This window comes from Lycium ferocissimum, chromosome 4 (genome assembly GCF_029784015.1).
Source record: "Lycium ferocissimum isolate CSIRO_LF1 chromosome 4, AGI_CSIRO_Lferr_CH_V1, whole genome shotgun sequence".
Lineage (NCBI taxonomy): Eukaryota > Viridiplantae > Streptophyta > Magnoliopsida > Solanales > Solanaceae > Lycium > Lycium ferocissimum.
In genome coordinates this window covers 51,303,780-51,326,279 of record NC_081345.1, presented here as the reverse complement: position 1 = coordinate 51,326,279, position 22,500 = coordinate 51,303,780, and the positions used below count along the sequence as shown (strand labels likewise).

At 36.5% G+C, this 22,500-nt stretch overlaps 1 protein-coding gene and 1 long non-coding RNA gene across 2 annotated transcripts; one reads left to right on the top strand and one right to left on the bottom strand.

Annotated features, from left to right (window-relative positions):
- Positions 1 to 7,562: 7,562 nt before the first annotated feature.
- On the top strand, positions 7,563 to 8,957 carry LOC132054166 (uncharacterized). The gene is made up of 2 exons (XM_059446218.1): positions 7,563 to 8,420; positions 8,517 to 8,957. The coding sequence occupies exons 1-2, from the start codon at positions 8,019 to 8,021 to the stop codon at positions 8,955 to 8,957; spliced, it is 843 nt and encodes a 280-aa protein (XP_059302201.1). The 5' UTR covers positions 7,563 to 8,018.
- Positions 8,958 to 13,959: 5,002 nt separating this feature from the next.
- On the bottom strand, positions 13,960 to 14,361 carry LOC132054843 (uncharacterized). Its single transcript, XR_009414376.1, has 2 exons — positions 14,301 to 14,361; positions 13,960 to 14,190 (listed from the first exon to the last, which is right to left on the bottom strand). It is a non-coding gene; the product is annotated as an uncharacterized LOC132054843 (long non-coding RNA).
- Positions 14,362 to 22,500: the final 8,139 nt, after the last annotated feature.

Genomic DNA, 22,500 nt, shown 5'->3' with positions numbered 1-22,500 from the left:
GAACCCATGGCTCACTTTTTCTAAGTAATGGGGAAGAGGACCGAAACGTGCCACTGAAGGACTCTACTGAGATAAAGATGGGCTGGCAAGAACGTAGAGGAGGTAGGATGGGCAGTTGGCCAGATAGTTATATGAGTGAAAGAAAACGGCTTCTAAATTTGCAGTAAAAATGTTGAGTCAAATGGTGAAAAAAGTAAACATAAGCAATAGAGATTGTTTACCCCAAGATTGGTGAATTGTCATGATAGCTTGAAGCGGGTTCAAAAGATCAACTGTATGAAGTTTTTACTATCTATTACCATAGATGGATTTCCACAACGGGAGGTTGAAAGCAAAAATGAGTGGATGGTTAGGAAGATCAAGATACACAAAGGATTAGTAATTGAGATTATATAAGTTATCCAAGAGAGATACTTCAGTACATAAAGGAATTCGAATTGGGGCTTTACGTTCGTAGAAATGATCGAAGTACTCCCATGATTCGATCCGGAGTATGTTCCTATCCACCGAGTAAGTAAATAACTATTAAGAACGAAGTAATCTTTTACTTTGGTTAAAGGCCCTTTTTCGAGAAGGAGAATAGGAATGAAATAAAATAAATCGAAATAGAAAGAAAAGAATCTAATTGCAAAAGCAAAAAGGAGGGATGTCTTGTTTTTTTCTTCGTTTTTCTTTTTTTGTTTTTATTCTTTCTTTCCTATAATTCAATTTTGATTTCTATTTAGAGAGATAAATTTTTTGTCATGATTCGTGAACTAATGGACTCTCTAATTTTTTTTTTCATAATTGAAAATTCGAGGTTGAAATGTATATGTGATATTGCTATAAAGCGCATTTTATTTAATGATAAGGTTATTAATCAACAAAGAAAAATTAAAATTCATAAAAGATGAGATCAATTGAGAAGCATTTATTTATTAGTTTTAAATATAGCGATACGAATTCCATTGGTCTAATTTGGGACCTTATGATAGATTTTGACTCTATCGACAAACATATAAAGATAAAGAATAGGAAAGGGCCCTTAGATTTATTTGTGACCTACGAGGAGCCGTATGAGGTGAAAATCTCACGAACGGTTCGCAGAATAGCGGCCAGGCACGGGATGTTATCATCGACTATGATTATCTAACAGTTCAAGTACAGTTGATATAATGGAAGTGCAGTCAAATATGGTTTTTGGGGTTGGAATTTGTGGCGTCAACCCATCGGGTTTATCGTTTTTCTAATTTCTTCTCTAGTTGAGTGTGAAAGATTACCTTTTGATTTACCAGAAGCAGAAGAAGAATTAGTAGCAGGGTATCAAACCGAATATTCAGGTATCAAATTGGCAGAATGCTCCCCTACCTATGTATTTTTACATCCCACAGCTTCAGCAGATCGCTTAGCCCGGTTCATCTTCGGCGCAAGAGCGCTTGATCAGTGAGCTATTACGCACTCTTTCAAGGGTAGCTACTTCTAGGCAAACCTCTTGGCTGTCTCTGCACCCCTACCTCCTTTATCATTGAGCGATCATTTAGGGGCCTTAGTTGGTGATCCGGGCTGTTTCCCTCTCGACGATGAAGGCCAACATTTCTATTGGCAAATAGGGGGTTTCCAAGTACATGGCCAAGTACTTATGGAAATGGCAAACCGATTCAAGGAATTTCTGACACAAGTATTCAATTAGTTTGGACTTGTTTAGTATTGAATTGGAATCAAGACAAAAAAAGTTCTTCTTGCGAGGAAGCAATTAGATGAGATGATCATACAATTCAAAATTCTCTAGATAAATAACTCAACCTTTAACCAAGTGTACCATTTAGTCATCTCATAGCATGGGTGTCGATATAATCTATATCTATATATACTATAAAGCTAGGCATAAACAAGGTGATATGTCACCTCTCTATGGCCCCCATTCCTTTTTTCTCCTTTTTTTTTTTTTTTTTTGCCCTTTTTCTTATTTTCCTGAATTATTTTATATTACAAACTCATCTCCCTAACTCACACCTCTTCATCTTCATAACTTTTATTCTTAATTAATTATAAATATTCATAACTGACATTTAATCTACATCTATATAATTTTGAAAATGAGATATGCTCTCTTCTTTACTACGGGAAGATTGTAACCGTTGGTTGGAAAAAAAAAAGAGTTAAAATATTCATAATTCGTAATAAAAATAATAATTAAGAGGTGTGAAATGAAACTAACGGCTGCAATTATAATAGTGAATTGGTGGGAGGCAATGAAAAGTTATGAGGGAAAAACACATTTATTTTTTTATATAATAGATGAGAATTGCAAAGAATGAACTGGATGGCCATAAGTTTTCTACACAGTTGTTGAGGTATGTTAAGTGCAATTTTTTCTCTTTATTCTTTTCCTTTAATTTACTTTAGTGATAGATTTAATTTCTTCAAACAATAATATGATTAAATCGTACATGATTCTCTTGCGTCTCACCTTCGTAGAGTATTAAGTTTAACTATGCAAGGATTTGTGGCATGCTCAGATAACTCCGCTATCGGGTTGAAGAAATTTTTTCCTCTATATTTAGAATATCCAGGCGGCCATGAATGGATAGCTAAATTGTATGTGTGAGCACCTTATATTTGACCTGCCATAATTCAAAAGGTATGATATTTGGTCGTAAATTTGTATTCTTGTGAAAGCTTTTCTGTTTCTGAATATTGAGGGCCTATGCAAGAAATAGAAAGTGAACTATATTAAGGGCTATATATAGTAAACATTCCCTCCTCCCTAAGTTTACGTTGATAAGTTTTGTGTCATTGCGATGTTAATTTTTTTATGGTAATGTATAACATGTGTGTTACCTGGCATTTGTAACTTCATATCTATTCTATATCTCTGTATGTTATAAAGTTAGGCAAAAGAAGAGTGATGTGACATTTCTCTTTTGCCAGCATTCACGTTTTTTTTTTTTATGATTCTTTTGCCTTTTTTTCCTAAATTTTTTGCTTAACTAACTCATTTGTAAAAATTTAAAAGTGAATAAATACATTACTTAATTAAATAAGGAGAAGACGTTTAGGAAAAATCACAACTGTTTGGCTTCGGACCTCCGGTCTCTTCCCCAAAATTGTAACGACAGAAAGTTAGTATTAGACTATTAGTTATGTCATGAAATAATGTCCAAAATATATCTCATTAAACATAACTGCCAGACATTTAATCATCCACTATGATTCCAATTTGCAACTTATATAAATATTCTTAAGGACATTTTATTGCATCAAACCTTCTCCATTTTTCAAAAATTCTCTATGTTAATTTTTCTGGATATAAGGTTGTTCTCCATATGCATATAATGGTTCTGTCACATCAGGTATGTGGATTCTTTCATTCCCAAGGAAATATTTCACAAATAATATTGTAACATATTGTGCTTAATTCTAAAGTCTTTAACCATACTCTAATTCTTTTTCCGTTCTTTCTCCATTTCGTCGGTTAGCTGATTCTTCATCTTACAGGAAAGAAGGACAAGAAAATTCAAAAACTGCATGAGGAATTACAACTGAAAGAAATTAAAGAGTAACGATTTTAAAACGCAGCCAAATGCAAACCTCTTTGTGGTTCTTAACAAAAGGACATACTGTGACTCGATCATTGTGGTAGGAACAAAAAAAAACAAGAAGCGAGTTTAATTTATGATGAGTCATAGCATTTCATAAGTTTTGATGATTTACAAATGGTCCAGGGATCAGGTCCTCTATCAGGTCCCACGAGCGTAATACACGGTACTTAACAGTTGTAAAGCTGCTGTACTGTTCACGCAGAACTGCAGCAGCACAACTATATGCATAATGGAAACTAAAAGCCCTTGAGCAGTCACTATTCATGGTCACATGTTTCTCACATGTTCTCTATTTGGTCTCATATTTATACAACATGTTGGGCATTAGTTGACCTAACACTTACAAATCAAAAAGGATATATTTCTCTCAAGTGTGGCGGCTACCTTCCATAAGGTGTCCACAAAAACAAGATCTCAACAATTCAAGGGACCAGTTCCTGCCATTGAAGACATCTGAAGTCCTAGGATAGTTGAGTCTTGTTCAATGCTCTTAATTTGTTTTCCTACATTCCTTGTCAAGAAGCATCATAGTAGGACAGATTTCAATCTTTGTAACTTTGTTTTCTTGGCTAGAGTTAGCTAAATAGCAATTGGGTTGTTGGCTAGAGGTAGTCAAGACTTGGAGCTTTGCAATAGAGTTATTGTAAAGGTGCTTACAATAGGTGCATTGTAAGGGTTGGGGATTAAGATTTTTAATTCTTAGGTTGCAATAGGTTGTAATCCGAAGATGCTCAGTTTAGTGAAGTTGTAAATCCTACTAGGGTAGGTCGTTTTTTAATCGCTTGAGCAAGGAGTTTTCCACGTAAATATCTTGCCTTATTTACTTTCCATTATTATCTGTGAAAACAGTTCAAGGACCAGGTCCCCTAGACTGTTCTAAGCAAACTGTCAGGTTGTGAACTAGCTAACGGTGAACTCACAGGTTCTATCAATTGGTATCAAAGCAGCTGCTTTCTAAAAGGTTAACACCTAGAAAGGGTCATCGTTATGACTGGTTCACCAAACCCAAAAAGGAAAGAATCTAGCACAAGACCACCAAGATTCAATGGAGAATATCATAGGCGGTGGAAGGCAATAGTGCAAGGGGTTTTAGAATGAAAGGGCAGTGAGTTTATTCAAAATCTGGAAAGAAGGGCACCAAAGAAAGAGAGGCATCTGGTTCTCAAAACTGTTGAAAGTAACTCAAGCAGTGACGACTACGATATGGCTTATCTCACTCGAAGATTTCAAAAGATGGTTCGAAGAAATGGTGAGGTCCTAAAGAAAGGAAGTCCTAGCAGGAGCTTAAAAGGAAATTATTATTGTCACAAGTGTGAGAAGCATGGATATTTCATTAAAGAATGTCCTTTTCCTAAGCTTGACTAGTACAAAAATAATTTGGAAAAGCGGCCAAGACGAACCTGGTCCCTAATGATAAACTCATTAGAAGTGATGGTGTTGACAACTTGGATAAACAAGTTGTGGCTGGCTGGGAAGATGGTTTCTCCCGTAAGTCTCAAGATGTAGATGACCAAGGAGACACATTTATGATTATTGTTGTCAGTGGACCTTCGGAATATGAGTCAACCTTTGCACTCATAGTCAGATCTATTGCTATCAATGATAATGAGGATGTTGAGATTGGTTTAATTGAATAATTTTGTGTTTCCGAACATGAAAAGGATAACTTGGCAGTCTCCATTGTAGATCTGAAGGAACAAGCTGTTGAAGTAACAAGAGAGACATCTCTGTTAAAGATTCAAATAAAGAAAAAGGAGACAACTCAACTTGAGCATGAAAAGGAGCTTAAGAAGATCAAAGTGAGCCTCACCTCAGAGCTAGATAAGAGTAGACAGCTACTGGAGGATAGTATGAAGGTTAAAGCATATCCTGATAAGTCACCTTGTTGTACTGGGTACACTGATGAAATTGCTTCTATGTACAAGATGTCGGTGGCACGCAGGTGATTATGTTTCATAAGGCATAAATTCCCTACAACTCTCATAGCAAGCATGGTACCAACTCTGAAATTTGGCGATGCACTTACTGCGGTCAAACGTTTCTTTATAAAGATGGATGCAAAGCCATAATTCAAGTTGTTCAGATAAATAAGGAATGTTTTGAAAAGGATTTTAGAACAAAGGAGCCTGGTCCTCAAAAGAGAAGAGTTGTTCTACTTACATGGAATAAAAGAAACCTTGATTCACTTGTTCTATCTTTTTAAGGGACCCAAACTGGTTTGGATTCCCAAATCTAATGAATGACTTAGATGACAGGCTGGAGTGAGAGGAGGCAGCTAAAAGGAGTATTCAAATAGTGGCTGTTCTAAGTATATGACCAGAAGAATGGATGATTTTCTCTCACTCAATGTCTTTTAAGGTGGGAATATATCTTCTGATGACAAGATGTTATTCTTGGAATTGGCAAAATACTCTTCCTTACAATTTTCAATGTATACTATGTAAATGGCTTGAAATAAGTTACTTAGTCCATCCCCAATCCGCGATAAAGGGAGTGGAGTGCCCCTGTTCTTGCGTTGTCACCTATCTCAAAGATATTGTGAGCAAAAAGATGACTAGGACATGCAAGCTTTTCTCTGTTTGAATAGGCGTGTTGCGAGGACCTGGTCCATGTGCTACCAAATATAAAATTCAAAGATCACAAGGCATGTGATGCTTGCATGAGAGGGGAGCAGGTGTATGATCGTTTTCCTGCTTAAGAAGATCCCCTATGAATTGCTGAATAAAAAAAAAAAACTGCTAACTTTCCTAAAGGCATTCAGATGCAAATGTTTTATTCTCAACAATGGTAAGGAGGAGTTAGGAAAGTCAAATGCTAAAGTGGTGAAGCTTAAGACAGGGTAGCAGACGATATGTCAAGCACTCATGAGGCGCGAAAAGCAAAGAAGTGGAGATCATAGGTCTGTAAATGCAAATGATGGATCAAATATGGAAGCAACTGGTCTCTAGACCTTCAGACAGATCAATGATTGGGACTAGGTGAGTGCCTCACAACAAGCTTGATGATTCTGAAAACACCACAAGAAACAAAGGTTCTAATAAAGTCATAAGGAGTCGCATCTGAAACCTGCTGAAAAGATATCGAGGCATCTTAAGATGTTGCAGGACTTGGTACTCTTCTATCCTTTTGAGGATGTACTTATGTTGATTATGCTGGATACTTGGCAGATAGGAAGAGCACATCTGGAATGACATACCTTCTGGGATCATGTTTGATCTCTTGGGGTACAAATTCAGTGGCTCTTTCTACTACTGAAACTAAGAATGTGGTTGCTACCTCTCACGGTTCTAAATTGCTATGGATCAAACAATGGCTTAAGGTTCTTTATGTGCTTACTAGGTGTGTGATCTTGTTGTGTGTCAATTCAATTGCACTTAACATTGTAAAATAAATTAAGTGCAACACAAAGGGATCAAGCACATCAATGTAAAGCACCATTTCCTAAATGGGTTGATCTGTATGAAGTTCTACAAGACAGAGGACCAAGTAGCAGATATCTTCACCAAAACACTGAGCAGGTAGCATTTTGAAAGAAATCGTTGGAGTTGGGCTTGATCAAGCTTAACCAGTTGCTCTTCCTTAAAATTCTCTTAGTGATTGGCTATGTTAAGAAGAAACGTACAACGCTAAAAGTGCTTTTTGGTGGCATCTAACTCACTTTTATACTCTTATAGGACACACATGGCATCCTTAGGGCAACGTAAGCATTGGAGACATTGCACCTTTTAGAGTCCTTGCCCATTTCTAAAACAAATTTCAAGGAACCTGATTCCCGTGACTCAGTTTAGTGGTCTCAGTTATTGTATGTTTTTTAAAACGGTCAAAAGGTACAATGTCATTAGGATTCCTCCCTCCTGAATTTCAAAACTGGAGCGTAAAACTTTATATCTTTCCTTAGTAAAACCGGTGTGAAGGAAAAGCCTTTTGAGTGACCTATCAGAACTGTTTGTATTCAATCTAGGTTGAGGCAAAATATTGTTTCTCTCTCCTCCTTAACTCTTATTCTTATTCCCTCTCTCTGAACAACCTTGAACTATCTTCTTCTAGCGTCTGTTTGTCTTTCTAACCATGTCTCAAGATGATTCTACCTCCCTTACAACACCTAAAATGAATCTCATCTCCTCGCTATATAAAATTCAATCCCTCTTAAACTCAATCCTGCCTGAATCATCGTCAGTAGTATCAATCTCCACCGATCAAAACTCACCCATTTCACCATCAAAGTCTATGGTTTCTGGTCCCTCCAGGACTCGCAAAAGTCAAACCCCAAGGAAATTTGTTCCTCCTTCTACTACAACATGCCCTGAAAATGAAAAGACCAACTTAGGAGATAGTGATCAGACTCTATTTGTCTCAAAGTTCCTTTAATTTCCTGAGGAATTCGTAGAGAAGGACGGAGAAATTGAAGTTTCAAGTCAAACTGAGGTCACCAAGGATATGGGTAGTGAGAGTGAAAGCAAGATTGCTGACAAATCCAGTCCACTGGTCATACATGATTTTGAAAATGTTGATGGTGATAAGGAACAAGAAAATGATGTTGGAAAAGGATATTCTGAGGAAAATCTCCAAAAATCAGGTAATCTTATCTCTCTTGCTGACTCTGCAATAGGTCTTAATGAGAACTTGTCTGAAAAAGGATTGAGCATATCTGAAAATTTAGAAAATGAGGAGAAAAACTTTTCTGAAAATGATGACAAAGTACATGCTTCAGAGATTGCTGTAGGAAATCAGGAAGAAAACAGTCTTGATCTAAAAATAGGAGATACCAATAAGGGACCTGGTACTGAGATAGAAAATCTAAACAGTGCAGACACTGAAAATGTCTTATCAACTATTGTTGTACCCTTAGGTGACCCTTCCCCTGAAAAGGACTCTGGTAACCCAAACCCCTCTCAAGAAGCCAATTCTGATGACAACCTGATAACTGTTTTTAAGATGTCTTCAAGTCATGCTAAACTTCGTGGTGAAAGTGCAAGAAAGCACATCTCCGATAAGCCTCCCAATACTAGACAAAGAAGTAGGGCTCAACGTGAGACGGTTTTAAAAGATGCCAAAGAAAAGAATAAACGAAAGAAAAGGAAGAGGCTGATAAAAAATGCCTTAAGAGATAAGGAAACCGTGGTTATAGTCTCTGAGAATGAATATGAAGAAGAATCACCTCAATCAGCAAAGAAATACTCCAAGAAACACTCAATAAACAAAGAAAAGAAGCCTAAGGAAGATGAGATTGTAGGAGACACTCATGAGGATGGAAATCTGGAGAAAAATGCATCTGGTCTTGCTAAGAAAAGGAAAAGTGTTTCAGGAGAAGAACCTGGTCCCACCAAGAAAAGACAAAGGATCAAAGAGTTAAAATTCAAAGGCAGGAAAACTTGAGGAAGCAAAAAGTGTTGTTTGGTAGAGTCTTTGACCCTGACATTTCTGAAAACAATGGAATGCGAGAAGTGATGGAAATGATTGAATTTCAAAAGTGGGAGCACCTGTTTGCTTCTCCTACTCCAGGCATGTTCGAGGATGAAGTAAGAGAGTTCTATGCTTCTCTGGTGTATACCGATGACTATACATTAGTTGTGACTGTGAATGGAATTGATTTAGAATTGGATGAAGCAAGCTGGGAGAGATCCTTGATGTCCTAACTGATGGGTTGAAATCAGTGGAAGGCGAGGCCTCTCAAACCTTCATAGAGTTGGTTGTTAAAAAAGGGTGTCTGTGACTGGAAAAAGGTTGTTTAAGAAACAACTGAAACACGAATATCAGCTTTTGTTTGAGATTGTCAACAAATCATTACTTCCTAGGGCAGAACGACGATGCATGGCCTCTGTCACGGACCTGGTCCTTCTAGAAGCTCTAGCAAGTTTTCAAGACATCAGTCTATTTGCTATAATGATTGAACACATGATAAAAGTGGTAAATGCCAAAGAAGGCAAGGATGGGCTTCCATATGGATTTGTTTTTTTGACAAAAATCTTTGAATTCTTCAACATCAAAACTGGGAAAGCTTCTATGGGTTCAAGAAAACCGCTGGTCACCTTGGCAACCTTGGAAGATTGTGAGTGTGTCGAAAAGAAAAGAGGTGTTGGCAGCAACTCAACCATTTCCAGCTTGATTGAGGCACAGGAGAGTGCACTTGCAGAAATTGAAAAGCTCCAAGCTGAGATTGTGGTTCTGAAGACTCAGTTTGCAGCAAAGGCTCAAGGACCAGGTCCCAATGCTGAACTGACAAATGCTAACACAAAATTGAGAGCGGAGAATGAGGAACTAAGAATCAAGCTAGATAAGTTACGTGACCAGATGATCCAAGATTAGAGAGCAACTATCAGGGCTCTCTAGCTACATTTCTTGGTGCCTTCAATCTAGTCCTCCTTTTTCTACCCCGTTTTTATTGATGACATTGGCTCTTTTATTGTTTTAATTACCATAACTTATGCTGTATTGACTGTTAATTGTTTGGTTTTTAGATGATGCTTACCTTGTTTTATGGGCATTTACCTTGGTTGTGCAATGCTTACTCCGTTTAAGCTATTTTGTTCCTGCTTGTGTTACTGATGTGTCGCCCGAGTGGCCATGGGCTGTTGTCACCGAACTTTTTTAAGCCTGTACTATTCTGTCCTTTTCGATGATGCCAAAAGGGGGGAAAGTAAAGTATGTGACGTTTTACGTGCTTGCTTACCTTGCTGATTGTGCATGTTGATATAGGATCATGAACTCATGGGGAAGTTCTTTCTTAATGATGAATGCTGCTTAACCTTTTTTTGTGGATAGAAGTAAATATAGAACCTGATATTTTTTTCTGCGTATAATAATGTAGGCTCAACACATCAAGGATACGTAAACGTTCGGATCGTCATTTTAGGAGTTGAAAAGGTGCTCGAAGCTTATTTTAATCAACTTTATATGTCGAGAAAATTAGTCAGCTTTATTTTGAAAAATTGAAACCACAAAAGTGAAATTGACATTCACAGCTACATTGCTCCGGAATTTTTACGTTGAAATCTATTGCGTATCATTATATTATAAGTAAAGAAAACTAAGAACTTCAAGCCAATTTGGGGGAGTATTGAAATTGAATAGGATAACAAGTGTTTTTTTAAAAATCGGCTCAGCCAAACTGCCTTGTGGCAGTTTGTTCGCGTAGATCTCGAAAAAATGCGCAAGATAAAAAAAATCGTGTAAAACGGACATCCCAACGCAAAGTTATGACCATCTAAAGTTTGACCACTTTACAACTAGTTTTTCTCCCTATATTTTTTAGAATTAGATTTATATTCAAAATAAAGTTATGTCTTGATTAAAAAATTACACGCTTAAATAAAAACCTTAAAAATAAAACACTTACACCTAAAGTTTCCAAACAAAACTTACTTTGGTTACCTTTTCAACCCCTAAAACGACGATCCGAACGTTTACGTATCCTTGATGTATTGAGCTTACATTATAGTACGCAGAAAAAAATATCAGGTTCTATATAAAATATTGATGTTTTGGAGTCTTGACACACGACTAATCGTTGGTCAAAGTATGGAAAAAAACACTAAGTGTTGCAAAGAAAAGATTTATTAAAATAAGATGTTGCGATCTTTTTATGGAAAAAAACATTAAGTGTTCCTTAAGTGTGTTATTTTTTAATGCGTAACTTTATTTCGAATATATTGCAAAAAAAAAAATCACGTAAATCGGACGTCCGAGCGCAAAAAATCGCGTATATTCGAAATAAAGTTACGCTTTAAAAAATAACACACTTAAATCTAAATCCTAAAAATAAAAAACTTTAAGCTCATGATAACAAGTCTTCAAACAAAAATGGACGTCTATGTATATAGAACACTTAAACCTTAAGTTTTCAAACAAAACTTACTTCGAGCACCTTTTCAACCCCTAAAATGACGGTTCGAACGTTTAAGTATCCTTGATGTATTGAGCCTATATTATTGTACGCAGAAAAAAATATCAGGTTCTATATAAAATATTGACATTTCGGAGTCTTGACACACGACTAATCGTTGGTCAAAGTATGGAAAAAAATACTAAAGTGTTGCAATTAATAAAGTTGGCCAATTTTTTTTTTTAATCGTTTCTATAATGCGTAAAATCTTGCGTTATAGATTTTTTTTTTTTACTGGTTTTATAACGCAGTATTTTGCTGCGTTATAGAAAAAGTTACGGTTAAGTCCTTTAGCGCAGTAAATTACTGCGCTAAAGGCACTTATGCCACCTTTTTTTTGTTGTTGGGGTATTTTGGTCCAAAAAGTTTTTTTGGGGTCATTTTGGTTCCGGACTCTTTTCTTGGCTAGAGTTGGCTAAGTAGTAGTTGGGTCGTTGGCTAGAGGTAGTCAAGACTTGGAGCTTTCCAATAGAGTTATTGTAAAGGTGCTTACAATAGGTATATTGTAAGGGTTAGGGATTAAGATTTTTAATTCCTAGGTTGCAATAGGTTGTAATCTGAAGTTGCTCAGTTTAGTGAAGTTGTAAATCCTACTATGATAGGTCGTGCTTTTTAATTCCTTGAGTAAGGAGCTTTTCACGTAAATATCTTGCCTTATTTACTTTCCATTATTATCTGTGAAAAAGTTCAGGGACCAGGTCTCCTAGACTGTTCTAAGCAAACTGTCAGGTTGTGAACTAGCTAACGGTGAACTCATAGGTTCTATTAATTTAGTAGAAGAGGATCATATTACTGAACTTTCTAAGGTTAATTAGACATATAAATGTACACTTAAGGTGGCCAAGGAAGTTGGCATCATAAGATGTCAAAAGAAGAGCTTGAAGAGATGTCCAACGTTCTTTGTAAAGTGAGGGTGGTTGTGGTGAAAAACAATAAGTTGCATATTACAATCTCTTCACGAATTTTAGGTCCAATATTGCAATTTGATTTTGTCAAGTGATTTAGTCTTTTTTTTGGACACCAAATCTTAGGTTTATGGTAACTTTTGATTTTGGAATGAGAATGGTTAAAATCGTTTTACGTTTATAACAAACATAGTCGCTTACTCTAATAGACTATTTATTAGATACTTCAGAATCCATTCATGTACTCTTTGTTTAAACAAAGATATAATGCTTTAATTTCACTCTTCGTTAGTTATTTATTTTAGTTCTCTTAATTATGCTCAAATTCCAACCTTTCTCTGAGTAGTTTCCATTCCAAAAATTTTAAGTCCACATATTTATTTTTGTGATTTCTGTAAACAAAACAAGCAGAGCTATTTTTATATTGGAGATGAGAGCTATTCACTGATCTCCTGAAAAATATGTCATCATGAATGCTGGATTGGATAAACAGATATGGTGTCTCTGGAGCCTCATTGGTGAAGGATCCATATGAACCTAAGTTTAATAGGTTTTGTATTGTTCTTGTACTAGTAGGATAATGTTGATTTCACTCCCTTTTAGAAACTTATCATTGAAAGTTGAAAAAAAGAACCAAGAAGGGTCTTATGGCATTAGAAATAAAAGCTGAAATTCAACAAATAGACCCTTAGAATATCATCTTCTTGTGATAACTGCTGAACTATGTGACCATCTCATTTACTCCTAAAAGCTTAAGCTGCTTGCTCTAACATCATGTTGAGTTGTGTGACCATCTCATCTATAAGTTTAAATTGTTAAAGAGAGCACACTTTTAATTACTTAATGATATTATGTCTCAAACAATAACTTGTTCCTCACTCGTGGGGAAGGAGAGAAGTATATACGAGTTAATGATGTTACCTGTTCATAATTCTGTGGCGGACACTCCAGCTAGTTCGAATATACTTATGCATTCACAATGCAAAGATCCGAACAATTGACTTAAGACAGCAATACATGTTTGCTGTATAATTTTGCATTTAGCTATATAGTACTGCTTTGCTCCCCATTTAGGAGAGAACATGCAGAATCACCATTTGGATTTACAAGTTCGTTTTTCTGTTTGGTTCACAAATTGTTAGAAAGATTTACTATGATTATGAATAATGGTCTTCTCTTTCAAAGGGCAGAGTAGACCATTGACAATTTAACATCCTTTAGGAAGCAGAGACGGAACCAGGATTTGAAGCTTATGGGCTCTAGATTCCAATCTTTTCAAGTTACTGGATTCTAAATAAATAATTTGTACATATTCAATGAATTTTTAAGACAAATACAAAGTTTGAATCAAAGCTATTGGGTTCAGCCAAACCCGTAGCCAACACTCTCCCTCCGCCCTTGCTAGGAAGAGGCATTGCCTCTTCACTATTTGGATGTATAGCTATTGGACTACAATAACCATAAACATGTTTTCTTCTGCAATTTCTTTTAAGTAATTACCAAAGACATGGATCTACTTGAAAGCATTGATATACATTAACTTCCAACTGCTAAAGAAAAAATGTGTAGGTGAGAAAATGAAAAGACAATGTACAAATAAGCACATATATAGACATAGTTCAGTTGAGTTTTATTGTGTTAGAATAAAAAGATAGCAAAAGAACAAAGCAGAGTTTACAGTTTGAAGAGCAAAGCTGCAAATTTGCTCAACTGAAATCTATTTTTGACCATGTCTCTGCAGCAGCACCAAGACTCTGTTTCCTTTTAGCTGCTTCCAATAATGTCCTTGTACAAGTCCTTGATCTTTGATATCAAAGCTTCCCTGTTAGTAGCAAAATGTAATTAAGAATAAAGGTAAGTTGGGTAAACACAAAGGTATGAATAATGAACTTAACCACCACTAGTTCATAAAACCTAAGAAAAGAGAATTACCTGTCAGGTTTGAAGATCAAGTTCTTGTAGGCAAACCACTACAATGGAAGGGTACAGCCAAGCTTTCAAAACCAGTGTATATAAGTCAAATCTCACTATCTTAGAGAAATATAGCTTGTTTGGCCAAACTTTCAAAATCTGCTTATGTGAAATATTTATTTTTTGTTAAAAGTGTTTTTCCAAAAAAACAAATACTTTTGAGCAGTAGCAGTTTGTATGTGGCTAATCAATTTGAAAAGCACTTCTGCATCTATCAGAATAGTATTTTGTGCTTGGACAATTTTTCAAAAGTGATTCTGGGTGAATATATATATATATATATATTTTTAAAAGTGCTTTCCGGAAAAAAATTTTTTTTTTTTTTTAGCTTCTAAGTATTACTTAAGACTTTTGACTCCCTCAATTTTCTAAGCTTTCAAACAAACTTCCTGCTACACGTTCGACCTATCTTTCAACTTTGGAGAAAACACAAACGCAATAGTGACAAAAATTTTGAACTTGCCCCAGTGTAAACAATTCGTACGACCTCAAGAACACCAGGAATCAGAGGAAGCCTGTCAATTGGCTGCCACAATTAAGCAAGTTCCTTGTCAAGTTTGTAATAGTATCCAATAGTAGATCCAAAATGGGAACTAAAAAAGGTCCTAAGTTAGCAATTAGTAGCTAGTAAGTAGCAGTACGGAGACCACTCCTGTAGAGCTCCATAGTAGGAACAAATGCAGCAACACCTAGTGAACTGTCTGCGTACTTTATTCTAATTCTAATCAATAGTAAGCATTATGAATTCTTTTTTATTATATTCTTCGTTCTTCAATATGAGTAGTTAAATTCATTACTAAGGTTGTGAACCCAATGATGAGAGTTATGTGATTGGAATTGGATTGATATATATGCATAGCGGGTTGTTAGGGTTTACTTATTCTTTATTCTCCATTGTTAGTTGATGGTTGCAAATATTAATTTAAGACATCAACCTTGATTTATTTGGGAAAATAGGTTAGGGTTTGGTAAGAACAAATAACAAGAACTCGGGACGTTAACCCTCGTTTAATAGATTCACTTAGGAATAAGAGGAATTAATTTATTTGGCACAAATTAACCGTTCTTCATAGATGCTCTTTTATATTTGGCAAAATCATAAAGAGAAATAGTCCTTAACTATTGGGAAATATTAGGGATTCAAGTAGAGGTTAAATGCATTCGTACAACAATCCATTAGAAGTATATCAAGAGCAATACCCATTGCATACACTTCATCTAAAGGGGGACACAACCTTGGTTCTTTAATCATATTTATTAGAATCAAAGCAATTTAATTAGTAAACAAACAATAACAAACTTAACGGAATATGAAACTAGACCGCAAGAAAGTGGTCAACCACTTTAGTAACCTTTTCACACCCTATTCCCCGTGGGATTCGACCCCAACCTAGTTTGGTACTATATTTGATATCATCCGCTTTACGCCATTTGTTAGGTGTAATTTGAGCGTATCAGCTCATAATATCGATTCCATGAGTTTCAAGCATGCAACATAAGTAATTATGAATTACTATTGAATTACTTCATAAATCCTCTATGATTCTCCATGTCTTACTGTTACACCTCGGTAAATTCGTGACATTGTGTCGTGAATGGACTAACGTCGGTCAAGGCGTACATGAGACCTTCACGACTACAAGAGGGTGATTGGCAACCTTAATGTATATACGATAAGATTCTTAGGTTATCGGACTTGGCGAAACTAGGCTCGTTATAAAAGTGAAGTATAAGTTACGTTTGGGAAGGATTTCATGGGCGTCGAGCTAAGGAATGTTTAGCAAGGATTTAAGGACGAGTTATAATGTCCATTAGATCGTTAAGGAGGTGTTGCACGAGTACCAAGAAGGTTCCATAAGGATTCGATATCAAACGAAGCGACGAGAACGAAATCGGAAAGACTGGGGATTATACGGTCCAATGTACGGACCGTATATTTTATACGTCCCGTACATCTGGCCGTAGAACCCTTCTAGTGAAGGGTGGCAATCTGGAGGAAACATACGGTCCAATGTACGAACCGTATAAATTATACGGTCCGTATAGTGGACCATATATTTCGGGTCGGGTCCGAGTTTTATTTTCATATATACACGGTTTCCTCTCCTTTTTCTCATTTTTCATCTCTCCAAACTTCCAAAAACCTCTAGAAACCTCTCCCTAACACATAAATACATATTCAAGAAGGGGAAACAAAGATTAAACATCAAAGATTAGTAGAATCAAGGGTGTAAATGCTTCCGAAGGATTGATAGAGGTTGAAAATCTCCTTGGTAGTCAAGTGGAGTTCTTCTCAAGTGGAGTATTTCTATCCAAAATATCATCCTTACGTAATTAAGGTGAGTATTACAATTATTTTATGATAGAAAGGGTGTTGAGTAGTTGAAGAACTCGAACTATAAGCAAGTATGAAGTTGTGTTCGAGTAATGGTTATGGGGAATTCCGGAAATGAGTTTAGAGGTCGAAAAATGTTTAACTTGTGGGAAATTTGCGTGTTATGATATTATGGATGTTGTTGTGTTGTTTGGGGCTGTTTGGTTATATGAGGAAGAGTTGTCGAAACAAACGAAATGCTGCCCAATTTTCGTTAGCTTTAGTCGCTTTAGTTTAAACGTAAGTATGCCTTTAACAATCTAACCTTCGTACGAGCCCTCTTATATGTAGAATCGTAAGTCGGAGGGAGAGCTCTTAGTCGACGTCGTTAAGGAGACACAAAGGTATGTGAGGCTATACCCTTCTTCTTTCAAAGGCATGACCCCTATATGTTGATTTTGTATATGTTATTCTCGATATTTTACTCCTAGAAATGCCAAAAGCTTATAGTTCCCAAAGAATCTTACAACAACTCCAATCCGAAAGATTTTCAAGATTTGCATTCTAAATGGTTTCCTGACGTGACTGAGTGGGCTATAAAGCATATGGCCACTGTTCGTGTCTAAGTGAGCTATATTACATATGGCCCCAGGCTATAAAGCATATGGCTTCGGCTTATGTCTGAGCTATATTACATATGGCCGTAGGTTACGCCATGGATCCCCAGACACGATCTAATGATGATGATGTCATAATGCACTCGGAGGTTTACGACCTTATGTCACTCCGAGAGAGTGCACTTTTATTTGGGCTCTCATGCATGCTACGTATATTATATATATGCTATAGATGCATAGCCACCTGATCAGCTGGCATATGATGATATTATCCCGGACGCGGGATGCCCGGACGCGGGCTATATGGATAATGGATCGGGCCGTACGTTCCACGGCAAAATATGGATCGGGCTGCACGTTCCGCAGCAATACATGATATGATATGTTACGCGTATGCATGCATGGCTCCGCCTTAAGAGGCAAGCAGTTACCAGCTATCTGTTCATCTTTGTTTTGTCTTCTTGTACTTCTGTTACTTTATGATATATGCCTTACATACTCAGTACATTGTTCGTACTGACATCCTTTCCTTTTGGATGTTGTGCTCATGCCCACAGGTAGACAGGGAGACGACCCAGCCTCATAGGAGTCGGACCAGCTTGCACTAGAGCACTTCCATAGATCGGAGGTGCCGTTTTTGATACATATTCTTTTGGGTACATATTTGGATATGATGGGGTCCTGTCCCATCGTCATGCCCTCAGAGTTTCAGTTAGAGGCTCGTAGATACTTGTCATGTGCCCTCGACGTATATTTCGTACATTATTCTTTTGCTGTCATGAATGTGGGCATATGTGGATATGTGTACATGTTTATGAAGCTTATATGAATACAGGTTAAGGCGATAATGGTACGATGTATGGTGCTCGGTATCTAGCTCCGGGTACCCGTCACGGCCCTCTAGGCGGGTCGTGACACTTACAAAAACTATATTCATGTTATATTATACTTACAAATCATGTTTATTAAATCCATGGGCTTTCTAAGCCAACTATATTCATGTTCGTGTTTTGGGAGTTGCATAGATTACCGAGAAAGTTTAATACTTGAAACTACGTATGCTAACGTAGGATAAGGATCGCTCCGCCCAGTTAGAACGATTCCTGCATGTTTACCCATTGCGGGTTATTTTATAAATCCATTCATGTCATGTTCATGTCTCGTACCCCGGCAATGTGCGGGATAGCTTAGCTGATCGGGCAGTGATCAGACGCCACGTGCTCACGTGGTGGTTACATATCGGTTATACTAAGGCTCTCTCACTTAAAATGTTTAACTCATGTCAGATGATACTCATGTTCATGTTCAACTTACGGTTTCAAATTCAGTTCCTATTATTTCGTGTGCCATGTTTATTCATTCAATTTTCTTACATATAAATACAATTCAAATTTACTTACGTCCCTTTTGCCCGGGGCCTGCATTTCACAATGCAGACATTGATTTATAGTACGACGGATCTGCTCGCTAGGACATCGTACGTATCAGCTTGTGGTGAACCCCATCTCATTCGGGGTGTCATCTTTATTTAGATTCATGTCATGTTATGCAGTAGAGGTATGTCAGGGGCCTTGTCCCTGTAAACAATTTAGCATTCAGACTCATGTTCAGAGGTTTCATAGACTAGTCTAGTATGTCATGTCAGATACTCAGTTGCGTTTAGCCTTGTCAGCTACATCATCAAGTTTTCTATACTATTTCCGTAATTATGTTTAAAGCATTATTTTCGTACTCATGATTACTTAATCTCATGCTTATTCAGACTTTCAGGATTTAACTTATATCCCGCATCAGTACATGTCCCATGTTGATTAACCAGGCCATGAGGTTCGATCGGTCACATACAGTCAGGCACCGAGTGCCCGGTTACGCCCATACCATGGTTCAGGGTGTGACAATGTAAGCCTGAAAGTATATATAAGCAACTATGGAATTGTTTGCACCTAAAAACTTAACTGCAAGAGTGTTGGAAATTGGATTTGGACCACCCATGTGGGTCAATCTGGATCGTATCAATATAAATAAATATATAATGAGTTATTTATTATTATTAAATTACAATAAAAGAAAAGAGAGAAAAGACACAACTATTGGGAGAGTCCCCGAACAGTTGCATTCTTGAGATTATATAAAGAGAAGTCCTAACGATTAGGAACTTCTAAATTTGAAATCTCACACTACAGTCTAACATAGAAAAGAAAAATATTTCTGCTCTTTCCCTAAGAAAACTCTCTTCTCTGTGCCGAAGAACTTCTGTGGAAGATTCCAGCATTGTTCATGGATCAATCTTCTTTTTTGAAACTCAAATCTTCATAGACTTTGAATAAATTAATATAGGTCGTGTTCCATAAACATGTGATTACATTGATGACTACTGAAACAAATATTGAAGAATCTTTGGGGAACTATGTGTTCCTGGTAAATTATTGTATTTTCCTTCAACAACTAATATATAATCCAAAGGGAGTTAGATCTTTTTTTTTTTTTTTTTTTTTTTTTTTTTTTTAAGTTTGGAGCCATTAAAAACTTGAAAACCACATACCATCTCCTGAATACATGAGTGAATATCTCAATTAAGTATTTAGCAACTAAATTCTTCTGCATATATAATGAAATAATAATATAAGTCGACCTAATATTATCTAACAAGTAGATAGAGTAATAACTAATTATATTGAAAATAATGGAACCACGACACTAGTACAGATTAATGCGAAGTCTAATCTTAGAAATCATTCAGTATTTATTAGATAGACAATAAGGACGATGAATACCAAACTCGAGCGAAAGTTATAATTCATAGATAAACTTGAGGACCAAATCCTCTTCCAGACCTAATAATATCTAACAAGTAGGCAAACTAGTAACCAATTATATTGAAAATTGTAGTTTTTCAGAAGAAGAAGAAGGATCAATGATCCTGATCTCAATGTACATGAAGAATAAGAAGTAAGAAGAAGGAAATGCAATGAATTCTCATTATTTGTGATGTGTATATAGGTCTGTATATCTGGTATACATACAAACGAAAAAAATAAAAGAGAGCCTAATCTTGTAACAAACTTATGAATTAAAACTAACTCATACTTAGCTATTAACACTTTGGTCCCTGAACTCTACAACTGATTTCACACTAATCCTTCTAACTACCTTTAACTAACATCTACTCCTCTAACTAACTTAACCACCATTTGGATCACTTGTCTCAACACTCCCCCTCAAGCTAGGAAGTGAAAAAATATTTTGGACTCCTAGCTTGGAACATAGATAGAGATGCTGAACTTTGCATAATCCTTTTGATAGTAAATCTGCAGGTTGCTCTTAAGTAGGAACATATTTAATAGCCACCAATCCTAGTGTAATCTTTTCCCTAATGAAATGGCAATCAATCTCAATATGCTTAGTCCTTTCATGATATACAGGATTTGCAGCCAGCTGTATTGATGCTTGACTATCAGTGAACATTTCAACTGGTTTCTGAAATTCAATACTTAGCTCCTCCATCAAGCCTAGAAACCAAATTATCTTTGTGACCACCGTAGTAATGCTTCTGTATTCTGACTCTGCTGAGCTTCTTGAAACTGTGGATTGCTTATTTGATTTCCATGATACAAGAGAATTCCCAAGTTTTACCAAGTATCCTGATATAGACTTTCTAGTATGTGGACAAGATGCCTAATCTGCATCACAAAAGGCAGAAATTTTGTTATCTTGAGTACTTGACAGTACAACTCCTTGTCCTGGCTAGCCTTTTATATATCTTACTATTCTTAGAGCTGCCTCTATATGGGATTTTTTTAGGTTGCTGAATAAATTGACTTAGTTTCTGTACTCCAAATGATATGTCAGGCCTGGTCATGGTCAGATACAACAACTTCCCTATTAGTCTTTGATAAGCTCCTTGATCAGCCAGTGGATCATGTATGATCCTAGTTTTTGAGCTGGTTTCCTTAGATTTTGAATTTTCTTTGTTGACTAAATCATCATACTCCTTTGTAGTTAGCTTGGCATTTGTATCAATAGGTGTTACCGCTGGTTTTGAGCCACTTAATCCAGTTTCAGCAATAAGTTCAAGTGTATATTTCCTTTGATGCATGAGTATGCCATGTTTTGACCTTGCAAACTCAATGCCTAAGAAATATTTGAGTTCACCTAAATCCTTCATCTTGAAAGATTGTTTCAGCTGATTTTTAGTTTCTTCAATAACTTGTAGGCTGCTTCTAGTTATGAGCATATAATCAACATATATGAGTACAAATACTGAGTCTATTGCTGTCTTCCTGATGAACAAGGAATGATCATGCTCACTTTGCTTGAACTGATAACTCAATAGGGCCTGAGATAGCTTAGCATTCCATTGTCTAGGTGCCTGTTTCAATCCATACAGGGATTTAATGAGTCTACACACTGGATTCTTTTCCCCCTGGCTCTTAAATCCCTGAGGTAACTCCATATAGATCTCATCATTCAAATCACCCTATAGAAATGCATTAAAGATATCCATGGATGTACAATTTGTTTTGAGCTGCAACTGTCAAAACTGTCCTTACAGTCTTCATCTTTACTACAGGACTGAAGGTTTCTTAGTAATCTATACCCTCCTTTTGACTATATCCCTTTGCTACTAACCTTGCCTTATACCTTTCAACTTCACATGTGGACTTGTTTTCACTTTATATATCCATTTACACCCTATAAGTGACTTTCCTGCTGGTAAACTGACAATATCCCATGTATGTTATCTTGCAATGCTGAGATTTCTGCCTTTATGGCTTCTATCCATTTTGGATCTGTCACGACCCAAATCATGGATCATGCGGGCACCCACACTAACCCTCCCTGGTGGGCGAACCCTTCGATAACTACCTTAATTTGATACCACATGCGGAATAAATACTGTTATTATAAGAAATTCCCAAAATCTGGTCTAGACTCATACAAGAGCTTCTAAGAAGTTTACAATTTGAATAGATAACAGACTCAAACTGGATACGACTTCTGTTAAGGATAGAGAACAACAGAAATCTAAGGAGAGACTCTGGGTTGCAATAGCTCACCCAAACGTCTTTGACGAATGCCTCGAAACGGTCGTGAGACTCCGAACATCACCTGAAAATAATTCTACACCTGCATGAGAATTAGCAAGAGTAGTATGAGCACAACACTAGGCTCGTAGGTATCATAGGCCGACAATGATTAGTTCACGCATATAAACAAGAAGCAACTAACA